Raw genomic sequence first — 25687 nt, forward strand, 5'->3', positions numbered from 1 at the left:
GCTCTTTTGTGCATGAAACTTGCAAAGAAACAGAGATAGCAGAATTTCTCTCTCTCTCTCTCTCGCTCTATCTCTATCTTTATCTTTATCTATATCTGTATCTATACATATTAGACCCCCCCAAAAAACACTTCAGATCATCAAACCACACTTCTTACTTTACTACTCTTTTTCACTGCTATCATACTTTCAAGTGGAATTCTCCAGAATGATACACTATAGAAACCGATATATGAAGAGCCCATCCTGGAATTGCTCAAGCTGGCTGCTGCAAAGGGCGGGATGTGTCAGTGATGAATAGGAGTTTTCCTTCTCTCTGTTGTTAAAACCAGCTGTTTTCTCCCTGAGGTCTGGCAGTGGAACTCAGGACTTTGAGGCAAATAACAGACTCCTTTTGGGACAGAATGTCTGGGTCTGCAAGACAAGGAAGCATACAGAGTTACCATTTAATGTTTAATGCTCTTGGACAAGGAGGTTTGACATCGTTCTGGCAAAAGTCTGTGTAAAGAGTGATTGATTATCTGCGAGAATCCCCTCCTCCAGATGGAGATGCCTTGATGTGAGTTATTAGATAAAAGAAAAGTTATGTGGACTTTCAAACCTTCGGTGCCAGTCACTAATATTGATTTTTAACTGCAACTGATGGATTGATCGAAGCTGTCTGGTCATTTTCAGTCCCATTGCCACAGTTAACATTGGCAATTGGTATTTAAAGTGATATTTCTGTGTGTGGTCTGGATTTAGACTTGTGAAAAATGCATGATTTGCATGCTTTCCAGAGCACAGTTACTCTGCAGTGGGTTTTGCACTGACTGTCTATGGGTTGCGCTGTTATGTAACATCTTAGGGATGCTTGCCAAGTTTAACTCTAGCATGCTTACACAGGCCCTAAACATAACAGGATGGAGGGAGGAACAGGGGAAAAGAGAGCCATTGCTTTGCATTAACTAGACACAATCCACTGGGCTTGATCCTCAAACAGTCATCTAGGCATCTTCTGTCTTTCATACTAACATGTCAGACGAATCATAACACTGGAAAACACACCTTGCTTATTGTGTTGTTGATGATAAAATGACAACTTGGGAAACTTCCTAGAATTATCTGGCTTTGTTGTTAAGAAAGAAGTGTGTACTTGCAGGCACAGACAGTGCCTGCAATAAAGTGGCCATTTTAAGATTACATCAGTTTAGAGCTTTGATTTATTTGATTTGTTCGAGTACAGTATGCCAGAACCAATAATGCACTCATGTCCTCGAGCTATGAAAAGTGCTTTGTCAGATAGACATCCTCAGTGATACTTCCAGTGCACAAAATTTCTGCATACATATAACCCTTCAACCAGATTCCTGGTATATCATGTTTTCACACAAATACATATACAATTTTAATATAAATAAACTGTAACAATGTCATATATAGTAGCCTATATGCACACACACACAGTAGGTCAGTAAGATTTAATTATTTAAAAATAGGCAAAATCAGTATTGGAATGATTTCTGAAGGATCGCGTGACTAAAGACTTAAAACTTTTAAATTGTAATAATATTGTTGATCAAGAAAAAAACGTTGGTTGTGCTCTGATATTCTGAGCGATATTGATCTTACAAATGTGTATAATTTAATTGTATTGTTTATGTTTAAGCTACTGGACATAAACAGGAATTTGAGGGAACCACTCCTATCAACTGTTTTGTTTTTGTCTGTTCTTGCAATTCCAGCTTTTCGGCTGAATTGATAGCATCCACTGACTCATTCACATATCAATGGTTGTAGATTGATTGCACATGATTATATACAGAGAGCACCTTTTGTCACAAACCAAATTACATCCTGGTGAAATCTTTCCGTAGGATTTCCATCTCGGATAACGTTTGCTGAATTTGGGGAGTATATGCTTTTGCTTGTCATTAATTCAATGTAAACAGAGTATAAAGGAAAGTGTGGTGTCAGATTTCAATTGTTTTTGAAAAAAGTGACACCTTTACAAAGGACACAGAAGATAATGATCAGTGGGACAAAACTTAGCGACTCTCCCTTACCAGGATAACAAGTCATGACAGGCCAGGGTTAAATACTCGTTACTGCAGGGTTTTTCAGGTTTAAAAGAATGTGCATTGTTTCATGGAAATTATCTGTGTATATCGTTAATGACACCACAGATCAAAAACAACATTGTATCTTAACCCCAGTCACAGTGTGACAATTTCCAGCAACAAGCAATTTCTTCACACTGAATGTGCAACTCCTATGCAATGTGCCACAATTGTCCAATCAGAATTAGAGACCACAAAATATTGCTTTTTTATGACAATTACAAGAGTTTTTTTTTCTATCTTTCAAAAAACATATGCATAACCAATTTCTGTTTCTGCTTTTTAATTAATTTTATATTATTTAATATATGACTTTTGCCTCAATAAACTCCTAATGACTGCTTATTAATAGTTAGTGATGTAGTTGTTAAGTTTAGGTATTGGGTGAGATTAAGGGACGTAGAAAATGTCATGCAATTTTATGTGCTCTATAAATACTAATAAACAGCCAATATTCTAGCAATATGCATGCTAATAAGCAACTAGTTAATAGTGAGAATTGGACCTTAAACTAAAGTGTTACCAACTTTAGTTAGTTTATTATTAATAATAATAATTTAGTAGTTATTTATGCAACTTGTTGTTTTTTCATCTTTGTTTTCAGTGTCTAAGCTTCACCTTTCTCTCAATCTGTCTAATTAGAGGATATTTGATGTAGTTATGAGAAGCTGTGTTTTAAACCAACAGGATTTCACAGTTGGTGGGACTACACTGCACAACTTTGCAGAACTACGCTCAGCGTTGCTCTGTGTCACTTCTGGTTAAGACATGGTGCGTGGTTTTACTATGTAAAGCCTGACATATGAAATAATAGTCAGAATTTTTTTCAAATGGAGCAGTTTATTGAACCTTTAGACAGAATCTAAACAAAAGTTTTGTAATGTAAATCAATCAGAGGTGTAAAGAGTACCTGAAAACCATACTTGAGTACTTTTACAGATACCTTATAGCAAAAATGACTCCATTACAAGTTACAAGTCACCAATACAAATCACTGATTCACCAACTACCTGCTAATGCACTCGCGTAAAGTAACCTTGTTGACAAGTTTGGGTGAGTAAAGGTGAAATGCACAAGATATAGTAGCTTCTGTACTCTTAGATGGTGATATTGCTGCTTTATAGCAGATATCAACAGCTGCAGAAAGGATTAGGTGCAAAATGTAATGACAAATTGCATTACTCATCACAAATGCATTGGAATAAAGAGTACACTTATTTAAAAAAATATAGTCAAGTAGAGAGTCAAAATTTCTAATAGCATTGATACTTAGTAAAACTACAAACTACTGTGTAGTTACATTTTTGTATTTACTCAAATACTTTACAACACTAAAATCAACAGTATGGCAGACTAATGATATTTAGTTCTGTAGTTTTTATTGTGGCAGCAAAACATAATGCAATGCAGTACAATGATGATTTGAAGATGTACAAAAAACAATTCTCAAAAGCTTGATATATCATATTTGATGCTCAAATTTGAACATGATTTTTCTAAAAGTGATGTATGTATAATCAAGTAAACCTAAGTTGTTTCAGTCCAGAAAGTGTTCATCCTGAAATATTAATATAAATATAAAATGTTATCTTATGTTAACTTTTATAAATATCAGTTAAGATTTCACTGCAAGTAGCTCGACCTGAAGGGGGACATTTTTAGAATTACACTGAAATACATTTTACTTAAAGAAAAAATAAGGCAAAAGATTGGTACAACAGGTTTTTCAGCAAAGTTTTGATCATCTTTAGCGGCCTTAGAAATGTGCGTATCAAATATCATACAGTAGGCTTTGTAGGATTAAAGCAACTCTAGAGTTGTAAAGCCTAGAAGGGAACACAATATGTGTGAGAACGTCAAAACCCATAAAACAAGAATCATGATTTGCAGAGATGCCGGAAAGTAGGGCAGGAGGTAGAGAGGTTTGGGTGGCATGAGTTCAGAAAGATGTTATGTAACATTCAGAAAAACAGGAGAGCTTGGACGTGAACCTCTCTTCTTCACTCTTCTCTGTCTCTCCTCCCATAAACTCATTTGCTGAGCTCAATCTTACGTCCCTTCTGCACTTTAGCAACATATATTACTGGAGTAAGGCAGCTGGCCTGATTTTCTGTGTACTCTTTTCGTTCCTTCAGATTTTCCCTCTAATGAAAACTTGTTTCTGGGGCCCAATTTGGATTAAATTGAGGATATTTGTTGTATAATCCTGTCTTGTGTGTCTGGCTCTCATGTGTCTATCATTTTGATGACTTTATGGCAGTAGGATGCCTTACGTCATTGTATAAATGAAGGACTCATGAAAACAGGTCTTCTAGGAACTTGGAAAATGAAGTGACAATGACGGTGTTTCCAGTGAGTGATTGAAAGCAGAAAGGAAAATAGCAGCAAGAAAAGTATTTTAATGTGGTGTAAACATCTAACAGTAAAAAGAAGAAAATAAAACGCTTTAGATCAACCTCTCCATTTTGGGATTGAGGAAATGATTGGAAGAAGCTCAGGTTAATTTAATCTCAATATAAATGTTGTTAATGCCAAAGCGGATGTGACCGCTGTAAAAAACTGTATCAGTTCTGTATCCTAAGTTTAAATTCATCCAGTAATGATCAACCAGCAAGGATTCTAACAGTCATAACGAATTGTTTGCATTGCTTGTAATAAAAACTACATTGCATTACTCATTTGGGTGTTTTAGATCTGTCTGAGAGCCAGATGAACTTTGGTTTTATTATATGTGGTTCTTTACTTGATAAAGGTGGTGTTTTGTTCTTTGGTGGTTATGGTCAGTGACTTATGGCCTTAGCATAGACTGCACTTGGCTTCCTCTGTGGTCAGTCGGCACTTCGCAGTGCTGGGCCCTTCTGGTTAATGACAGCATGAGCGTCAACTGTGATGATTACAGCGATGAGCTTGTGGGCTAAAAGAAGATCAAGCTAATGTTTTTGTCTCTGGGGAGTCTGTGCATAGTGACCTTCATTTCCGTATAGCCTAATATAATAATATGACTGTTTAGAGCACACATTTTCACATTTAATCTGAACGAAAATTATAGTGGCCAAAAACACATTTATTTAATGCTGAGTTATCTAGATTTTTCTGGTCACCTGATTAACACACGCATAGGAATAGTTCACCCAAAAATGAACATTCAGCCATCATTTTCACTTTCATGTCATTTCAAACCTATGGATTTTATATATCTAAAAAAAAATATCTAAAAAAAAAAAGAATTGGAGAATTTATATATTTTTTTTAGGGTTAATTCCAGATAAACTCACACAGGTTTGGAATGAGTGTAAGTAAATGATGACAATTTTATACCTTGACAAAAACGTGATTTTTCTCAGCTTTTTCTTCTATGTTGTTGTTTTTTATTAAACTTACCCACATTCAAATGTTGATAAAAAAAGAATGCTTGAACCTAGAATAAAATGTTGTTGTTTGAAAGCATGGGCTCTGTTCTTTCTCTTGATGTTTTGTATGTCCAGATATTCATACAACAAAATATTCTTGGGACCATGAAAGTTTTGTGAAAATAAAAAATGCTGGGCTGGCTGGCAGCTTTTTTTTTTTTTAAATGCTGGTGGGGAAAGAGTTGATTTAACATACACTTCATCCAAATTTACAAGTGCCATCCTTTATTATTTTGTTTTTTTGAACATTGTTTTTGAGTGTGTTTGTAAGAAAATGTGCGCGAGTTATGTTTGCAAGAACTCTAGCGGAGGGTAACCCTATCCAGTGCTTGCACAGGTGATACTAAGCTGAATATAGAGCCTTTTGGCCAGCTGGCCTTACTATTTAAAACTGAGAGAGGACCCGGGTGGGGGGATGAGGGGCTTCGCCAACAGTCCAATGTGTGGTGTATGTGAGCCTGATAATTCCTGACAGGCAAACTCCTGTACTTTATCTGCCATAAAGTAAGGAAAGGTCAAAGGAAACCTACATTCTTCCTGTGAGCTCCTTCCTTCCACTCTCTCTGCTCATGTCACCGGGACTCCCGAGAGCCCCGCATGACACCATTTCTGAGAGCGTCCATATTAAATACCTTGTGAAATGTGAACTGTGTTTGCTGTTAGCATGTAATATGTGAGACGGTTGATCTGTTCCTTTTCTACGTTTAATTTTTCACTTGATGTGCATGTGAGAAACACCAATTAGAAGCTCATAGTTTGTGAACATTTTATAAAAGAACATTTGTAGTCTTTCAACACTAACAATTAGAAAAACAAAAAAGTATGTACATAGAATTTTATCTTTTTACATTTTCATGAAAATTGAATGAATTAATTTTTCATTTAAAAATATTATAATCCTGAATATGTTTCATGCTTTCCACAGAAATATTAAAGGGTTACTTCACCCAAAAATGAAAATTCTCTCATGTACTCACCCTCATGTCATTCTAAACCTGTAAGACTTTCGTTCATCTTCAGAATACACATTAAGTTATTTTTATTGAAATATGAGATATTTCTGTCTCTCTATAGACTGCTATCCAACTACCACTTTGACGCTTCAAAAAGTTCATAAAGAGAATCGAGGACTTTAGCCCAAATTTTTAGAAGACTCACTTTATATGATGACCAGATAAAATTTAGGCTTTTATTCACATATAAACTTGGATCAGCGAACATAAAATGTTTATATGTGAATAAAAGCCTAAATTCTATCTGTTAACCATATATAGCTCAATTAAATATTCAAAACTATAGTAAGTGGTTGGTTTGGATTTGCTGAGGGGGTAAATGGTGGTCAACCATATTGTAGAGCGTAAACGAGAGGCAACAGCTGAGCTGAAGCGAGCGTTCATTGGCACCCAGCGGACCCTCCTCTGTGTTTGAGGGCGAGAGACACACTGTTCTGTGAATGTCTTCTGCTGAGTGCAGAGCAGGCTCTGTGCTCTTCTCGTCCTCACCTTTGTGCATTTGCTTAATTTTCTGCCTTTGTGTGACGCAGTTGCGGAGCTTCTATATCTATCTTTGAGAATAAAAGAGGACAAACAAGAGGATCAGGAAGAAACCAAGTGGAAGCTGTCTGTTCTCCATTTCTTTGATTTGAAATGCTGTAAATACTGTTGTTGTGGACTAACATACCTTGCATCTAGCAATCCATTTTCCTCACTTTGGACCATCGATGGAATATCAGTTTTGACTTTGAGACATTTGCATAGGCTTGCAACACTGGATACAAACATGCTGGACACAAACCACTGCCTTCACATTGATACTTCCTCTTTTGAGGATCAACCCATCCAAAATGATCAAGAGAAGATGTCTTGGAGTCTGGACTGTGACTATCATGCATATCATAGCCTCAAAGAAGGTGGGCCCTGTTGTTTTTATGCTTTTACGGAGTATAAATAAAGCACCCTCCAGGTGTGCACCCAACTTAATACCTTGAATTTAGCTTCAGTATTTGCTCATCCCGAATCTCAACACGTCAGACCTGATTATTCTAGTGTCTTAGTGATGAGATCACCCCAGCTGCTCGTACAGAGCCAAGAGCGAGCACCGGGTGACCTGCAAACTGTGCCAGGCCTAGGGATTTTGTGGACGGTCAGCAAGAGGCGCGTTTAATTAAGACCCCAGACACACAGGCTCTTGGATTAACCCAGTTGTCTGCATGATTTTATTTTTTTTATTTTTTTTCAAGATCTGAATGTTGATGCCACACTTTCCAGGTCTCCCACAGAATTTTCCAGGCTGGCAAAGAGAAGATTGAGAGAGTGTTGGCATTTAAAAGTGTCTTATTGATTTACAGTATCAGGCCAGGTTGTTGGAGGTTGTTGGAGAGGTGCGAGAGGGCTTGTGTTTCTACTTAAGTAGCTACAAAAATAGTGCTTAGCAACGCTAAGGAGTGGGTGGTCAAAAACAGCTGTTAAAATGAAGTGAGATTAGGAAGAATTTTATTCAATTTGCAAGTGAGAAACAGAGTGGGTGTTCTGGAATTTTATGGGAACTTGTGACAAAAAAGGGGTCCTAATTTAAAAGGGCAGGGTTCACATCCTCACAGCTGATCGCCAAAACAGCAATTGGTTTTGTCACCTTACACCCTTAAAAATAAAGGTTTGAAAAGGGAGTGAATGGTTGTTCTTGGCATGCTGAACTACAGTGATTGAGCGCAGAGTGTTCTGGTTTCATGATCCCCAATCGTAGTAGCTGTGAAGGTCAGAACAGCTGACTAGTGCACACAAAGCAATGCCATGTGGGTGATGATGTCATTGTGTCAGGATTGACAGGTGCACACCTCTAAAGCGTCCCGGGGATGCCATTAATACTCATGATCCACATCCCTCCCAACGTGACATTTGACACAATGGTACTGTAACGGCTTCTTTTCACAGAACAAAGCATTGACAACAAATCTCAAAAGCTGTCTACACACCACCACCCTCTTTATAGTCACTGAGCAATTTAGTCAATGTGTTGTGCCTGCATGCAAGTTCCTGATTTGGAGAACGCCTATTGCCTCTCGTTTGAAAAAGTGGTTTAGTGTGGTAAAACGGGAAGTATGAAAACCACCCAAACAACCTCAAAATTCACAGTCCCTCCCATCAGCATTCACCCTTTAGTTTGTAAAATACCGAAAGAGGGCCAGTTGAGCTCTTGTCTCATCAATGTTATAGTCATCTGGCTGCAGCCGTCTGTCATTCTCTGTATCTGAACCCTTTTCCTCTCTCTCCATGCAGTTCTTCAGCTCAAACTACAGCAAAGAAGGACGCGAGAGGAGCTGGTCAGTCAAGGAATCATGCCTCGTGAGTCACCTTTTACTCCATTAGTTATGTCGAGCATCACACATGTTTCTTTGTTTGTTTGTTTATATATATATATATATTGCAGCAAATGCAGATTGCAATGTTTTATGTCATTAATTTTGGGAATGTTTGTGCAGGCTTCATATATTTGTATACGTATTTGGACACTTAAATTTAAATGAATTTCTGTGCATTATATATCAAAATATCACACTTTTATAGTAATATAGCATAAACACTTAGTGCAAAACAGAAGTTTCAGGTGAAACAAAATATATTCTGCAAAATTTGGAAAAAAATCCTAGAAAGGCTACTGTATCGTATTTGATGCATGAATTTCTAAGGCCTCTAAGTTATCAGCATGATCTCAACTTTACTGAAAAAACTTGTGTATATATCTATATGATCTACTACATGCCTTCTGCCCTGTGATTGATAATTTATACTTTTTTTAGCAAGCCTTTTACTATAATTGTCAAAATGTCCACATTTAGGTTGTGGTACACGCCATATAAATAGCAACATCTGCACTAAATTGCATATATTTGCTCATTTTGGGCTTTTGAATAAAATTGACGTGTTTTTTTCCCTTCTTGAGCGCTAGCTCCATATTCTCACTATATCGTACTATATGAGTCATAAAAGCCGGATGTATCAAATATGATACATCAAAAAATTTAAAGACGTTTAAATATATATTTAGATATAAAGGTTCAATAAAGTTAAATTGAAAAAATAAAAATAAAAGATTTTTCTGACTATTATTGCATATGTCAGACATCAAATTGTTAATGTGTTAAACTTCACTTGTGGAGGAGACTCTGTTAGAACATCTTTCTGAACTTTACATGAACTGTAAACTCTTTTGGACCATTTGATTGAAAGTAATGGGGAAAATGGCTCTCTGAGTGAAGCTCCAGCATCATGTTTTCATATGCCAGTTGCATTGATATTTAGAATGTAATGGCATTCAGACATTTATAAGTGTGACTTCTTGAAGCTGTATATAATCAAAGCAAGGTACACTGACAATATTCTTATATATTTATGTTCCACAAATTAGCTGCAAAACACATCCACAATGACAGGCAGACTCCTGGTATGGGAATGTTTTACTAATTTTTTTTTTTGGTATGTCAATAAGTTGCTGTTGTGGTGCTGCTATAGCCACAAGTATTTAATGTTAGTCTAGTAAAGGATATTGCTCCATTCAAATTAATTATTTCCACAATGCTTATGTTGAAATCAACGCCAATTCAAAATAAGAAATATTACGCTATGCATGTTTCTGGCAGTATATGCATTATTATGCATAATGTCGAAAAAACATGCATTTTGCATATAGGCTCCAGCTGGCATTAATTGATGGGACAGTCCTCTTGCTGTGGTCTAGTATGTCCTCAATAGAAGACTTGACTCTTGTTTGGCAACACATAGTCATTGTGAAAGGGCCTGTTGTGTTATCAGGTGGATCTACTTCCCCTATTGTTTCCACTTCCTTATTCTATTCTGCTCATCAGGCAAGAGGATTTGCAGTCTTCACACTGTGCTTTCTATGTGGCCTCTGTGGAAAGGAGGAAGTTCCCCAGCAACTCTAGCTTTGCTCTTTAAAAGTGTCAGCCAAAAATGAACTGTTTATTTAGCTTTATACAGTATAGCACTGAACACTTACATTACAATATTAATTTACAATAGCATCATTTTGCAAGACATTAAATGACATGGCATGCACATTTTCATGGCTCATGTCAAATCCAAAATCCCTCCATCACAGTAGCTAAGACATTGTGTCAACTGATTTTATCAAAGTTTTAGATTAAAATTTATATTGTATGTTTAAGGGAAAGTTTATTCAGAGGCCACTGCACTGGTCTAACTGAACATTAGTACTACGTACAGTGGAGAAAAAATTATTTGATCCCCTGATGATTTTGTAAGTTTGCCCACTTACAAAGAAATTAAGGGTCTAATTTTTATGATAGGTTTATTTTAACGGATAGAGACAGAATATCAACCAAAAAATCCAGAAAAAAACACATATAAAGGTTATAAACTGATTAACATTTGATTGGGTGAAATAAGTATGTGATCCCCTACCAACCAGCAAGAAATCTGCCTCCCACAGATTGGTTATGTGCCCATGTGAAACACAGATTAGTCCTGTCACTTTAAGAAAGTACTCCTAATGTCAGCTTATATGTATAAAAGACACCTCTCCACAGAATCTGTATCTTCGATTCCAACCTCTCCACCTCGATGGGCAAGACCAAAGAGCTGTCAAAGGACGTCAGGGACAAGATTGTTGACCTGCACAAGGCTGGATTGGGCTATAAGACCATCAGCAAGAATCTTTGTTAGAGGGAGGCAACTGTTGGTGCCATTATTCGGAAATGGAAGAAATACAAATTTTCCATCAATCGCCCTCGGCCTGGAGCTCCATGCAAGATCTCGCCCCTATGGGGTAAGGATGATCATGAAGAAATGTGAGGGATCAGCCCAGAACAACACGAGAGGAGCTTGTTAATGATATCAAGGCAGTTGGGACCACAGTCACCAAGCAAACCATTGGTAACACACTATACCGCAATGGATTGAAATCCTGCAGTGCCTGCAAGGTACCCCTGCATGTACAAGCCCGTCTGAAATTTGCCAATGAACATCTAATGCAGGAATGGGCAACTCCGGTCCACGAGGGCCACTGTCCTGCAGACTTTAGCTCCAACCCTATTTAAACACACCTGAACAAGCTAATCAATGTTTTCAAGATTACTAAAAAAATATTTTTGTCAGGGTTGGAGCTAAACTCTGCAGGACAGTTGCCCTCGGGGACCGGAGTTGCCCATCCCTGATCTAATGATTCAGAAAGTGCTGTGGTCAGATGAGACCAAAATTGAGCTCTTTGGCATCAACTCAACTCGTTGTGTTTGTAGGAAGAGAAATGCTGACTATGACCCCAAGAACACCGTCCCTGCAGTCAAGCTCAGAGGTGGAAACATTATGCATTTGGGCTGTTTCTCTGCTAAGGGTACAGGACGTCTTCACCGTTTTGAGGGGCTGATGGACAGGGCCATGTACCGTAAAATCTTGGGCTAGAACCTCCTTCCCTCAGCCAGAAGACTTAAGATGGTTTGTGGATGGGTCATCCAGCATGACAATGACCTAGAACACATAACCTAGACAACAAAGGAGTGGCTCAAGAAGAAGCACATTAAGGTCATGGAGTGGACTAGCCAGTCTCCAGACCTTAATCCTATACAAAATCTGTGAAGGGAGCTCAAACTTCGAGTTGCAAAGCGACAGCCAAGAAACCTTAAGGATTTATTAAGGATCTGTAAAGAGGAATGGACCAAAATCCCTCCTGAGATGTATGCAAACCTGGTGACCAACTACAAGAAACATCTTAATTATTTTCTCCACTGTATGTTTTGTAAGGGGATTTACAGTCAAAGACCCAGAACCAGAAATGGTGAATGAAGACCCGGAGTTAGAATGATAATAAATAGAAAAAAAGTTTTACTGAAGATAGTTTGCAGTTTCATCAGCAGAAGTCAGCTTCAAGACTCACAAGGAAGTTCGTAGGCCGCCCCGCTTAGTTACAAAGATCATAGCAATTATACCCTTCACCAAGTCTAAGCTAAGTCCTTGCTGCAGGTTGAATGATTCTGATTGGCTAAGAAATATATAAACGTAGTAATTTTCCACACATATACAGATGCATATCTCCATTGATTATGCGGCCGACACTCGGACCCTGAAGTTAGGCACGTCGTGACTTTCCAGGTCGCAGATTTGGGTTGCTGGGCGCCAGCATGTCCAGAACAACTCAGTAAATTTCCAATAAATGCCAGTGGTTCCTTAACCTGTAACCAAGAAGACTAACACACACACACCGACACACAGCTTCTTCCTGGTTGGATTTGGTCAGGCTCTAACTATAAACAGGAAAGTCGTCTCAAAACATCAAGATAATACATTCTTTCTCTCAAGGAGAGGACACTTTAATATAACACAGTGAAGTAAAGCTTTAACTTCAAAATGGTCACTCAGACTATTGGTTTCAATGACTCATGTGACCATAGTTGTCAGGGTACCCTAGAAAAACAGATGTATGTATTGATATGTTTAAACAAGTCCATAATTAATTTCTGGAAGCCGGTCTAAATGAGCAAGCACTGTTACTGCATTCAGATATTACAGAATACATGAAAAGAACATTTTAGTTATCACACTGGTAACTTCTATAACATCTGATAAGCCTAGAGAAGTCATTCAACTCATATGATATTTAGAAGGGAAAATATTGATTAATACCTTGATTATAATCACTCATTACATAAACATTGAAGCAGCAGTGGATTCAATCCACCCCCTTCAGTATCATCATAGGGAGGAATCTTGAATCGTTTTTATTTAGATCATATTTGTATTGTCCCCCATTATAAACTATCAAAAGCTTGTGGTCGTAAGATTTTTGAAAGAAGTCTCTTATGCTGCATTTGTCAAAAACACAGTAAAATAATAATATTGAAAATATTATTTCAATTTAAAATGACTTTTCTCTTTTATTATGTTTTAAAATGTGATTTATTCCTTTGATCTCAAAGCTGAATTTTAAGCAGTCTTTGCTCGTCTTTAGTGTCATAATTGTAATATGCTTAAATAGTACTGACCCCAAACTTTTATACAGTACTGTAGGTTAATTATTGCGAACTTCTCTTGCACAGAGAATAGGAGGATGAACATTGCTAACCATAGCTTGTGGTTTTGGAAATTTCATGAATTGTTACCCAAGCTCAGCTGTTACATCACATTCTTATTCTTGGTTATACCTTTTACAATACAGCTCAATCGCATGTGCAGTTTTCTGTTGTTGGTTTTTTTAATTACCATTTTCAACCTTTTCAGAGAAATAATATCTACTGTTGTTGTAGTGAATATATACTGCACATACAATGTACTAGTATACTTAAATACCAATGTAGGAATATTCCTGTCTGGTACACTGTAAGATGACTAGTGGCAAACTGTAGCGAAAATTATAATTACTATTAGCAACTAATTTATTTTAAGTCTTTTAAAAATATATAGATTTTGACATCCCAAGTACATTTTCATCCATGCAGATGGATACACACACTTGCTGTTATTATACTGACCTCCCTTTGTTCTTTCAGCAGATAATTTGAGAGTCTGATATAAGTGGATGTTCTCTTTTTTTTTAACGTATGACCTTTCAGAATGACCTTTTAATGACTAGTTTTAAATTCTACTTACATAGTTCCTCAATATCGAATATAAGACGTTGGCCTAGATTTGTACAGATGCAAGAGTACTTGAAAAGTCATAGCAGTAATTGTGAGAACACTATGTATTGGGCAGCTGTTTGGAGTAGTTTAACTCTAACATTCTGGTGTCTTCGCTCCCGCACCCGATCTTGAATACACGGCTGATTAATCTATTGAGTACTTGACAGTCACAACGACCAATATGCACATCAGTTCCTGCGACTGAACATCAGGTAGTAAGTGCATCTCTCTCTCTGTACACAGCTCTGAAGAGTCCGGCTGCCTTCCACGAACAGAGGAAAAGTCTGGAGAGAGCACGCGTAAGTGACTATCTCTTTTTTCACTTGTTTCTCATCTTTGATTGACACTTTTGTTGACAGTTGTTTTCTCTTTTACTGGTGCAGACTGAGGATTACCTGAAGAGGAAGATCAGGAGTCGGCCAGAGAGGTCAGAACTGGTCAGGATGCACATCCTAGAAGGTGAGTGTCACGTCATTCTCTTTTGAATATTAAAAGAGAGTAATATTAAATGATTACCATGTTTATTTATTTCAGTTTTCCTTTCTTTTTTTAATCTATTTGCACGTCGTGTTTCTGTTATGTAATTTCTGCCACTTGCAATGGACCCTTTTCACAAAATGAAAAAAAAAACCTTTTGTTAATAACTCTGGAAATGCATCATTACAGTCTATTTTTTTAACAACGGTTGTGCATTTATAACACTAATTTTTTTGGTTATATTTTGCATTACATTTCAGCAAACTAGTTAACCACTGTAATCAATCCCTCTATCCACCTTTTTCCTGGTTAGCGAATTTACCCATGATTCATAGCGGGTTTGAACCGGAAGCCGGTTGGCCTTTTCCAGTTCGACGCTTTATGAAGATTAAGCGCCGCTTGCTCAGAACGCCGGATGTGCTGGTTAGAAAATATGTGAAATAAGTAGGGCTGCCCCTGCCCGTGCACGACTGAAGTTGGGTTGGAAGTTATGTATACTATATGGGAGAGAATGCTAAACCATAATGAGCGTTTTCGTAATATATTGCCTATTCTGCATCTCAACGCACGCATAAGCTTGCCACAAAAAACCCCGGCAAAAGTAATGATTATGCATTAAACATTTGAATTGTTTATTAATAACTAGTGTTTTCTGTAAGTGTCGACTGCAAAGATAAATTTGATGATACTGACTCGCCATCTTCGCAGAAGTGAACGCGCCTATAGAGAGAAATGCACACTTCATACAAATTAACCTATAGGCTACATAAGCAGAGAGCAGCCCATTTCTGCTCGTTTTAATTATTTTGTTTAAAAGTACACATTTCAAGCTTTCTATAGATATACTTATCATGTATGTGAGGCAAGTAACTTATACGCTGAGTTTTGTTGATTAATAAGACGCGCTCCAGTTCACGCGCCCGCGCCTCCGTGTCCTGTATATCTACTATTTGTGCTTCTTATTTATTATTCCAGGCAATTTGTTGATAAAACATTGATAAAAATGAAGATACAATTTATACTACACGAAATTCACTTTAAAGAAAGGCTTTCTACAAAACAAAACTTGATAAGTGGTCAAAATCATGTCTGAGCCATTCCAAATGTTTTCCGATATTGGGCATCTTATGATCATATCTGACTCATCTTATGCGGTTCCCTTTTCATATAATCAACATAGACGAAATTTAAATTAAAGAAAATTATTATATTGTGAAACTTAAATATAAACGTATGTTTAGTTTTTTTTTTGTTTAACTTATATTTAAGTGTCACACTGCCCCGCTTTGCTCACATGCTCTGGTGTGTAGCCTATACATGCATGTGTGCGTGATGTGATGGAGGGGTGCGATTCTCGAATATTAATTGCATAATACCCAGCGATCTTCGAATATTATTTTAGCTTGAAATGCCCATCCCTACTGGTAACGTATTACACCTTTTTCGTTGGATGCTTCAGTTTTAGCACAGCTAACCAAAAACGTCTACTCTCTGGTATTGAATGTAGCTGATACAGAACCGGACATAGGCATTCTCTCCTTTTTATCTTATGCTCAAAGCACCCAGTTTCTAAAAAGTTTTTTATCTTCTTTGAATTGTTAAAACAACCAACAACAGCACATGTAGAGCCTGAACTCATTCTCTCACTGCTAATACAGTACGAACCCGGAAGTAGGCAACCGGAGTCGTCGTCATGGCGGCGCCCATTGTTTAGAGCAGAATAAGGTGGATATATGCTATTAGAAAGCAAAATGTATATCTTTGTTGTAGTTCTATTCACCACTATATAAGTTTGCGTAACTATGACAACTTCTGCTTCTGAGCAACCCAGAGTTTTGAAAAAGGTCCATAGACATTATCTCATCTTGACCTGTTCAGGAGTGAAGGAGCTGTCTGTAACTTCTATATTCTTTTGTATTATCTCCCTTTCTGATACTATAAAAACAGTTAGCTGATCAATATGCAAAAAATACTAATTGAGTCAGTAGACTCTTAGAGGGGAATTTAGGTGGTATTTACATAGGAGGAAGTGATTCAGTTGTTAATGATTAAATTTGGTTCACCCACAGAAACTTCAGCCGAGCCCTCACTGCAGGCCAAGCAGCTGAAGCTGAAGAGAGCTCGATTGGCAGACGATCTCAATGATAAGATCTCTCACCGCCCTGGTCCAATCGAGCTCATCCACAAGAACATTCTCCCTGTGCACGCGCTCATTGGTTAGTCTGTAACCACCGTCACTAACAGTGTTTATGTTGCACGCACTATTACAGCAATGTCAGCTTTGTTGGTTGCTGTTTAGCACCAAAAGCATTTTTCTCCACTAATGACAATAATGCAAATGTATTATTTGCAAATTTGACAAGCAGGAAACTACATTTCTTGTCAATAACATCCCTTTCATTTAAATTGTGTAACAGTTGTAACTTCAGTGAACAAAACATTTGTCAATTTGTTCACTTAAAAGATTCGCTCACATTGATTCATACAGTACGCAAACCAAATATTTAATCTAAGTTAAGTTTTACTGTCATTCATTTCTTAAATGTGTCTATGCATATATCAGACAACTAATTTCTTGTGTATTATCAGGAACCGAGTCTCCGAAGGGTGAGAGCTCTTCATTGGATGAGGACAGTAGTGATGCGCTGTCACCGGATCCCCAGTGCAGTCAGGACTCTCCGTTGGGTCTTGCTCCTCAACACTCCCCCTCTGATATGCTTCATATGAATGGAGACCTCTCACCATCTCAGGTATATTCCTGTTTCAGTTGTTCAATATGAGATAAATGGTATATTTATTTTGTCCTTTCAGTAAGCTAGAGGGCAGCACTGCTGTACACTTAAAGGGAAAGTTCATCCAGAAAATTGTCATGTTGTTGCAAACATGTATGACTTTCTTTCTTCTCTGGAACACAAAAACAGAAATTTAGCTGTATGGTCAAGGTTATTTTTTTTTTCTATTTGGATTGTCCCTTTTAAATGTTCTAATTATTATTGCTCACAAAGGAGCATATTCAGAATTGAGGACAATGTAATGCTTTTAAGTTCACATAACGTATTTAACAAGTGTATATATTGCAGTTCCTCACTCAGGCCCCACCTCCTCCACTCATTGCGTCCGATGCCTCTCCACCACAGAATCTAACCAGTGAATTTACCATGACACATTCATCCCGTCCACCGACGGGACATACAAAGGTAAAGCAAAAGCCATCAAACCTATCATCAGTTTCTTTTTTCAGTTTAAACCAATTTCATCACTCATGCTTCTCTTTTTGGTTCTTTTGCTTTTTCTCACAACAAGCAGCAGTCTAAGTCCAGCACAGATCGAATCTCTCATCGATCCAAGAAACCCAAAGATAACAAGCCCAAAGTGAAGAAACTCAAATATCACCAGTATATCCCACCTGACCAGAAGAACGACCGGGAGCCTCCTCCTCAGCTTGACTCTTCGTACGCCAAGATCCTCCACCAGCAGCAGCTTTTCCTTCAGCTTCAGATCATCAACCAGCAACAGCAGCACTACAACTACCACACTATCTTACCTGCCCCTCCAAAGTGAGTACAACCACACACGATATGGATTCATTTTACCTGATCAAAAATGCATTAAAAACAGTAATATTACAAACTTTTATTATTTTCTATTATTGCAACAGTTTTCTATTTTTCTGTGATACCAAAGCTGCATTTTTAGCAGCTATTACTCTAGTCTTCAGTGTCATGTGATCCTTCAGATCTTTATTTATTATCAATGTTTAAAACCGTTGTGCTTATTTATATTTTTGAGGAAACCGTGATACATTTTATTTTCAGATTCAATTGATAAATAGAAAGTTCAGAAGAACAGAATTTATTTGAAATAGAAATATTGTGTAACATTTTATGTCTTTCTTTCATGTTTGATCAATTTATTGTATCCTTGCTGCATAAAATGATGAATTTAATAATAATAAAAAACAAATATACAAAAATCTTACTGACTCTTAACATTTGAACAGTGATGTATGTCTGCTAGAGCAGTGGTTCTCAACCCAAAAATGGGTCACAGATCTGTTTTGATTCACAAAACATTCCAATTTATATGCAAATAATACAATGCTAAATCATGCATAATTATGATAACAAAGTAAACAGACAAACCTTTGCAGATAAAACAAAATATGATCCAGCATACATTCAATGTTGGTTACAAAATCTCGGTTCTGAAGCAAAGCCACCGTTTCTAGAGAAGTGTAGACTCAACTAACTAAATTAGCTATAAAACAAAAATAAATCTGTTCAATTCCAGACTTTCTGCTGAAAAACAGCAACCATCCACCAATCTGGGCCCCTCCCCTTCCAAGACCATTTCCACATGCTCAACAGTCTCCTCCAATCAGAATGGGCCCAATCGTCAGAGCCAGCCTACAGTAGGAGGAGCTAAGCCCAGCACTTTACCCCCAAATCTGGATGAATTCAAAGTGGGTAACAGTTGTAATTTATTCACTTATACTAAAGCAATAACAGTGACCACTTAATTTTTTGGGTGATTTTGGTTCTAGAAGTATTTTTCCTACTTAATTTGTCTATAGTGCTTTTAAAAAATCTTAATATAGATTTTATGAAAAGGTGAGATTTGATCATGAACCAATAACAATATTGGTCACAATATTAGAACCATTGGAGAATATGCTAGGAAATTTTACTTCTGACTGTTGCGCACTACTGTGGATATTTTGAAACTGAACTGATAGATCTCGCTTTCAGGTTGCAGAACTTAAACAAGAGCTCAAACTGAGGGGTCTGACAGTATCTGGAACTAAGAACGATCTTATTGAACGACTGAAGAACTACCAGGAGCAGAACAATGGATCATCAGCTGCAGGAGCTGCAGCTATGAAAACTCAGTTACCGCAGGTGTCAGTTCAGTCATCTGGTGCCGCCCCACATCAAAACCCGAAAGACGCGGCTGCTCCAGTATCTGCCTTTTCCATAGCGGCTACCACTAGGGTCCACAGCACAACTCCACCACAAGTCATGCGCTTCAGCAGCACTAGCTCCTCTCCTCCTGTATCTCCTACCCCCTCCGACCGCTCTCTGGCTGGATTGAGTCCAGATGAGACCAGCTGCAATGGGGATGTGTTTGGAGAAATGGTACGTCTGTGTGTTTGAAGATGCACTGCAGAAATGGTTAAAAGATCATTAGGGATGCACAATATATCGGTACCATTTAAAAAAAAATTTTTTTTTGTATATTTGATATATTCAGTTCATGCTCATTTCCCCTATTTTCATTTAGATGAACTGGCAACACTTTACGATAAGTTAATTCACACACTTAAATTTAACCTTTTAAAGTTTTACAAACTTATTTTAGTTCAGTTTTACATCCCTATTATGTAATTTGTACAGATGTGTATTGAATAAGAGCTTTTTAACTTAGGAAAAATTTCTATCACCAGTGATTGACAAGTTTTTTAAAATTCTTAATTTAAAAATTAAGTACTTGGGTAACACTTTATTTTACAGTGTCCTTGTTACATATGTTGCATGTACTTACCATAGTAATAACAGTAAATTATGCTTTATTACATGCAACTAACCCTCAACCAAATCCTAATTCTACCCCAAACCTATAGTAAATACATGTAGTTGCTTAATATTACTCAGTACTTAATGTATAATTACACTGTAACAATGACACCTTAAAATGAAGTGTAACCAGAACTTGTGTTTCTCCCTTAACAGGTTAGCTCACCTCTCACACAGCTCAGCCTGCACCCCTCTCCAGACCAACGGTCTCCAATTAAAGAGGAGTCTCTCGGGCTATTGCAGGCATCCTGCAGCCTTTCTCGCCCGGGTCTGCTGCCAGTCTCGCAGCGTCAGGATCCAGGTCCAGTGGCAGCATCAGGAGCTGCAGTGCTTTCTCTGGACAAAGACCAAATGCTTCAGGAGAAGGACAAGCAGATCGAGGAGTTGACACGCATGCTCAGACAGAAGCAGAGGCTGGTGGAGACCCTGCGCTCTCAGCTGGAGCAGGGTAAGGGCGGATCGGCTGCAGAGGTCGCAGACAACATAGACAATGCTGAAATACCTTTGCTGTCTGATGGACTGGAAGTGAAGGTGAAGGAAGAGGTCAAGGAAGAGATGGACACATCAGAGGACCTGCAGAAGCAAGTCCAGCCCCTAAAAAAGATCCAGACGCAGTGTTCGCAGCAGACTCTGCTCAAGCTGCAGCAGATTCACCGGCTGCAGGTGCAGCAGCAGCAAATGCTCGTGGACCTACCAAACGTACAGAACAAACAGTTACTGCAACAGCAAAAACAGCAGCAGCAAATCGACCCACAGAAACTGCAGCAAGAGCAAGGAAAGACACGGGTGTTGCAGCTGCAGAAGCAGCAGAAGGCGCAATTACTGCAGCAGCAGAAGTTGCAGTTACTGCAGCAGCAGAAGGTGAAGTTACTACAGCAGCAGCAACAGAAGACGCTGTTACAACAGCAGCAGAAGATTCAATTGCAGCAGCAAAAGAAGACCGCGTTAGTGCAACAGCAGCAGCAACAAAAGTTGCAGCAGCTCCTCATCCAGCAGAGCCAACAAAAGCAGCTACAAACCAATCAGAAGCAGCAGCAGACGCCACAAAGTCAGCAGTTGCAGACACCACAGGTCAGCGACATTTCCAGTTTTTGTTGTGTGCATTTTGTTTTTATGCAGTTCTTGCCGTCGTTTTCACGTTATTTTGATTTATTTTTTTACAGGGTTCACAGGTGTTTATCAATCAGCCATCTGGTACTCAAATTACTACGTCTTTTCCACTGGATCTCCTGAAAGCTCACTCCACACCCACGCTAGTCACTGACAGCAATGGCAACCGTTATCTGATTGCACTCACCAGTAATAGTGTAGAAAGCCTGACTGCAAAGTCTCCTCAGAGCAAATCAAATGGACGAATTACTCTACAGGTGACTAAACAACATTTAAGATTTTAACAAAATTTCATTTATATATTTTAAAATGCAATTTTATTCCTGTGATGCAAAGCTGAATTTTCAGCAGCCATTACGCTGTCACATGAGAAATCATATATAATAAATAATATGATGATTTGGTACTCAAGAAACTTATTATTATTATTATTATCATCAATGTTGAAAACAGTTTTACTTCTTATTTTTTATATTTTTTCCTAATGTGTAATGATAACCCTTGCTTTGTTGTGTTTCAGAGATTGCAGTCAACCCCTAGCAAGCTCCCTAGCCAGTCATCTGCTGATATGGCTAGTTCTGCCAACCAATCACAAGCTGTCAAAGAGCCCATCCCCAAAGTATGTGCATATAATAATGTGGATGTGCTTACTCAAACCTGTTACAGGTCTAAAAAATAGCATTTACATGAGATGGAGAGCTCTCTGACAACTTGAACTGTGAAGTCTCTAAAGAGGCATGAAACGCCAAGATGTATAAACAGATACTGTCAAACCAAAAATTATTCAGACACCAGATATCATTTTTTATATTTTTTTACTAGTGGGTGCAGGACACTATAGTTCATGTATGTAAGTGAGGGTAGCAAAATAAAGTAAACTGTTACATATTATACCAAAAAAATCTTTTATTTTTATAAATATTTATAAAAATATTTTATAATATTTATAAAAAAATTTGGGACCAAAAATTATTCAGGCACCTGACCATGTTTTGCTTAAGTGTTTTTTCTTTAATTGCTAATGCGACCTTTTTACACCACATTGCTTGGTAATTTGTCAACCTAAATTGATATCTAATTGTGTACTTAACAGCTGACAGCTATTCAATCTAATTCATTTGTGAGACAGTCTAGTTATAAGGGGAAGTTAGTTAATTAAGGGATTTTTTTTTTACCATTCTTATTTGAAATCAACATAGAGTTAACATTGCATGAATTTGATTTACACCTGATTTGAACATGTATGCCACCTCAGTATAATTGAGACTGGGGCTTTTCAGTCATCCAAAATCATCGGCATGGTCCAAAAGTACAAAGGAATTACATGTTTACCCTGACACTTTAACAAAACTTCTAAAATATTGATGTAACAGGCATGAGTTTCCAAAGGTGTTGACAGTTATAGACCCGTCGATCAACATCACAGAATAACTACAGAATCAAATTGCAGATATGAAATGACCTGTGGGCATTTGTGGATTGCATTGAGAGCTAACAAAACGGTGTATATGTATTACAATTATAGTACTTAGGGGAATATAAAGGGCTAGGCTGCATATAGTTGTGCTTTATCTCCTCTCTGCAGCTGACTCATGCTGAAATCTCCCATTTCCAGGTTCAGAAAGTAGGGCTCCACTTGGAAACCACAAGTGTTCAGGAGTCTAGCCAGCCAGTGTCCGCCCCACCAAGCTTTGAGCCATTCTTCTGTGAGGAATCTAACCCACTGAACAAACCCTCTTCACCCCCTTCATTTAAGGTACAGCACATGCATTATTTATACTCATAATACTCATGCTTTAGTTTTGTTACCCATTTTCCTTTTGTTTTTATCTCCCTCTTTGCTAAAGCTCGCATTTCTTTTTCCATTTTCCTCTACCCATCATGTCCATCTGTTTTAGGAGGACATTTGCCCAACTTTTGATCAACATACTTTGTTCACCCCTTCCTCCCCAAAGCCGAACCCTCACCCCCCTCAGCGTTTTAAAGTATGGCCTTCACTCACATTCTTTGTTCCTTTTCTTTTTTTTTCTCCTTCATTCTTTCACCTTCTTTTTCTGTTTCCACTGTTTTTCTCATAGTAACATTGGTGATTATTCTCTGTTCACAGGATAATGTCTCTAACAACCAGCAAATAGATGATTTGTTCGATATCCTGATCAAAAGTGGAGGTAAAAAGAGTTTTTAAGAGTCTTAAATATACCATTCAGAAGTTAGAGGTCAGCAAGACGTTTTTTTTTTTGTAAGAATTACAAAAATTAATTTATTTGCCAAATACATTAATTTGCCAGGATGCTTTAAATATATGGAAAATTAGTTTTTATAACATTTCTATTTCAAATAAATTCTGTTCTTTTAAACTTTCTATTCATTAAAGAATCCTGAAAAAATGTATCACGGTTTCCACAAAAATATTAAACTACTGTTTTTAACATTGATAATCATTAGAAATGATTTTTGAGGACCAAATCAGTATATTAGAATGATTTCTGAAGGATCATGTGACATTAAAGACTGCTGCCATCACAGGAACAAATTACATTTTAAAATATATTCAAATTGTAATAATATTTCACAAAATTACTATTTTTACTATATTTTATTTACTGTATAATCAAATAAATGCAGCCTTAGTGAACATGAGACTTCTTTCAAAAAAAAAAAAAAAAAAAATATATATATATATATTAATAATAATAAACCTCTCTTCTTTCCACATTGCAGAAATTTCATCTGGATTTAAAGCCAGTCAAGACCCCTCCCTGTCAGACCTTCACTCCAGCCCACCCACTCCATCCCCACCTCCTCCGCTCCACCTCTCACCACCCACACATCAGCCCGACCCTGTTCCCTCTCCTTCTCAGCAGCTCCCTGACACCCAGGACAGGCCTTGCTCTAGAACTGTCCACCTCGAGGACTTCCTGGAGAGCACCACCGGTGCTCCTCTCCTCGGAGTGGAGCCAGACGGCCCATTGACGTTGATCGATGACCTCCACAACCAAATGCTGAGCACTTACAGTATTCTGGACCATCCCCCATCTCCAATGGACACCAGTGACCTGAGCTTCTCAACCCACCCAGCCAACCTGGACTTTGAAGACCCCACCCTGGATAGCATGGATTGGCTGGATATACCCGGGGTAGGAGGGGGCAGTAATTGTATCGGCGGGGGTATGGTCCTTGCCCCTCTCAGCTCACACACCCCACCCAGTGTATTTTCTGCAGACTTTTTGGACAGTTCGGATCTGCAGATCCACTGGGACTCATGTTTGTAGCTTTTGGTCTTAATTGCTTGATGACACACAATTTAGCACCTTCAACCTTACTGTGTATATGCTGTACACAAAACACTCCAGACGCACATATGCTGTTTCTTATGCTGAAATTTGCTTCTTCATATTCCTTTGCCGAATCGTATATAAACAATTCCTGTGTCTGATAGGTCCTCTTAAGCACTGAATTTTAAGTTCTCATTTACTGCATTATTCTCAAATGTTTTGCATCACACGGCCTTTGCCAACAGAGAGACCAATCTGGACCCTGACACCAACTTCTCACACCTTCAACAGCTCAACTTAAACCATACTTTGGTCTAGCTATTAGACCAGTTGTCCATGCTGGTTAGCCTAATTTTTCACTTTTAGCACACCAGTTAGTACAATCTCCTCTACATATTTTTACCACCATTATAGTGTTGCTTCTGCCCATCTCAATAAAATTATGACCTCATGACCATTATATGAGGCTATTTCTGCTCCACAGGTTTCACACAGTCACTTGTATCGACAAACTAAATGGAGGAAAAATATGAGATATCATAGACCTCCTTGATTTTGAACCCTTTTGGCATGTTTGTTCTTCCAACATTGCACTTAAGCTGACCCGACTGGTGCTCTGGTGTACATGACCCAATTTAATGGGCTCTGCAGGGAACCAGGTTTGGTGACGTTCACCAGATCTCTATGCATTGCTGTACTTTAGGATCATGTATTGATGAAACCTTTGTTCTTTTTTCTCTAATTGTAGCGATTCGCTGGTGAAGGTCAGGGATGGGGTTCAGGCTTCAGAGTATTTGGAACTTCTTGTTTTTTAAAAAAGGAAAAAAAATAAAAGGAAAAAAATGCAGTGTGGAGTGTGTTTTGTTGTATTTTTGTTTTAAACTTATTCACATTGGACATTTCTTATTCTGCTATTGACGCAAATGGAAATTTTAACAGTATTTAGATGTCTTTAAAATTAAATTGAAAATAAAAACCTGAAAATTAAACTAGAGTGGAGCTTGAATGAATGGCAACTAAGCAAACAAGGTATAATGGTAGTGAATTATTTTACGTTTAATTTTACATTTGCATTTGGCAGACTTTCATTGCTTTT

General features: G+C 37.8%; 1 protein-coding gene across 17 annotated transcripts in view; it reads left to right on the forward strand.

Annotated features, from left to right (window-relative positions):
- mrtfab (myocardin related transcription factor Ab) overlaps positions 1–25438 on the forward strand; it is a 38693-nt gene extending 13255 nt beyond the window's left edge. For 3 of the 17 annotated variants that reach the window (XM_077201021.1, XM_077201015.1, XM_077201026.1), the window contains 16 exons: positions 8785–8850; positions 14400–14455; positions 14540–14615; positions 16703–16849; positions 17223–17383; positions 17714–17830; positions 17940–18190; positions 18924–19095; positions 19382–19768; positions 20363–21277; positions 21370–21573; positions 21837–21935; positions 22932–23072; positions 23215–23301; positions 23424–23484; positions 24038–25438. In XM_077201021.1, the coding sequence (XP_077057136.1) occupies positions 8785–8850; positions 14400–14455; positions 14540–14615; positions 16703–16849; positions 17223–17383; positions 17714–17830; positions 17940–18190; positions 18924–19095; positions 19382–19768; positions 20363–21277; positions 21370–21573; positions 21837–21935; positions 22932–23072; positions 23215–23301; positions 23424–23484; positions 24038–24588 (3491 nt within the window). In that variant the 3' untranslated portion in view covers positions 24589–25438. Of the gene's footprint in view, positions 1–355; positions 560–5227; positions 7419–8784; positions 8851–14399; positions 14456–14539; positions 14616–16702; positions 16850–17222; positions 17384–17713; positions 17831–17936; positions 18191–18923; positions 19096–19381; positions 19769–20362; positions 21278–21369; positions 21574–21836; positions 21936–22931; positions 23073–23214; positions 23302–23423; positions 23485–24037 lie in introns of those variants that run through there. The other 14 variants (XM_077201020.1, XM_077201014.1, XM_077201025.1 and 11 more) reach the window with 9 other exon arrangements.
- Positions 25439–25687: the final 249 nt, after the last annotated feature.

This window comes from Siphateles boraxobius, unplaced genomic scaffold, assembly GCF_051911475.1.
Source record: "Siphateles boraxobius isolate OS27281-9 unplaced genomic scaffold, OSU_SipBor_1 46, whole genome shotgun sequence".
In the NCBI taxonomy this organism is placed as follows: Eukaryota; Metazoa; Chordata; class Actinopteri; order Cypriniformes; family Leuciscidae; genus Siphateles; species Siphateles boraxobius.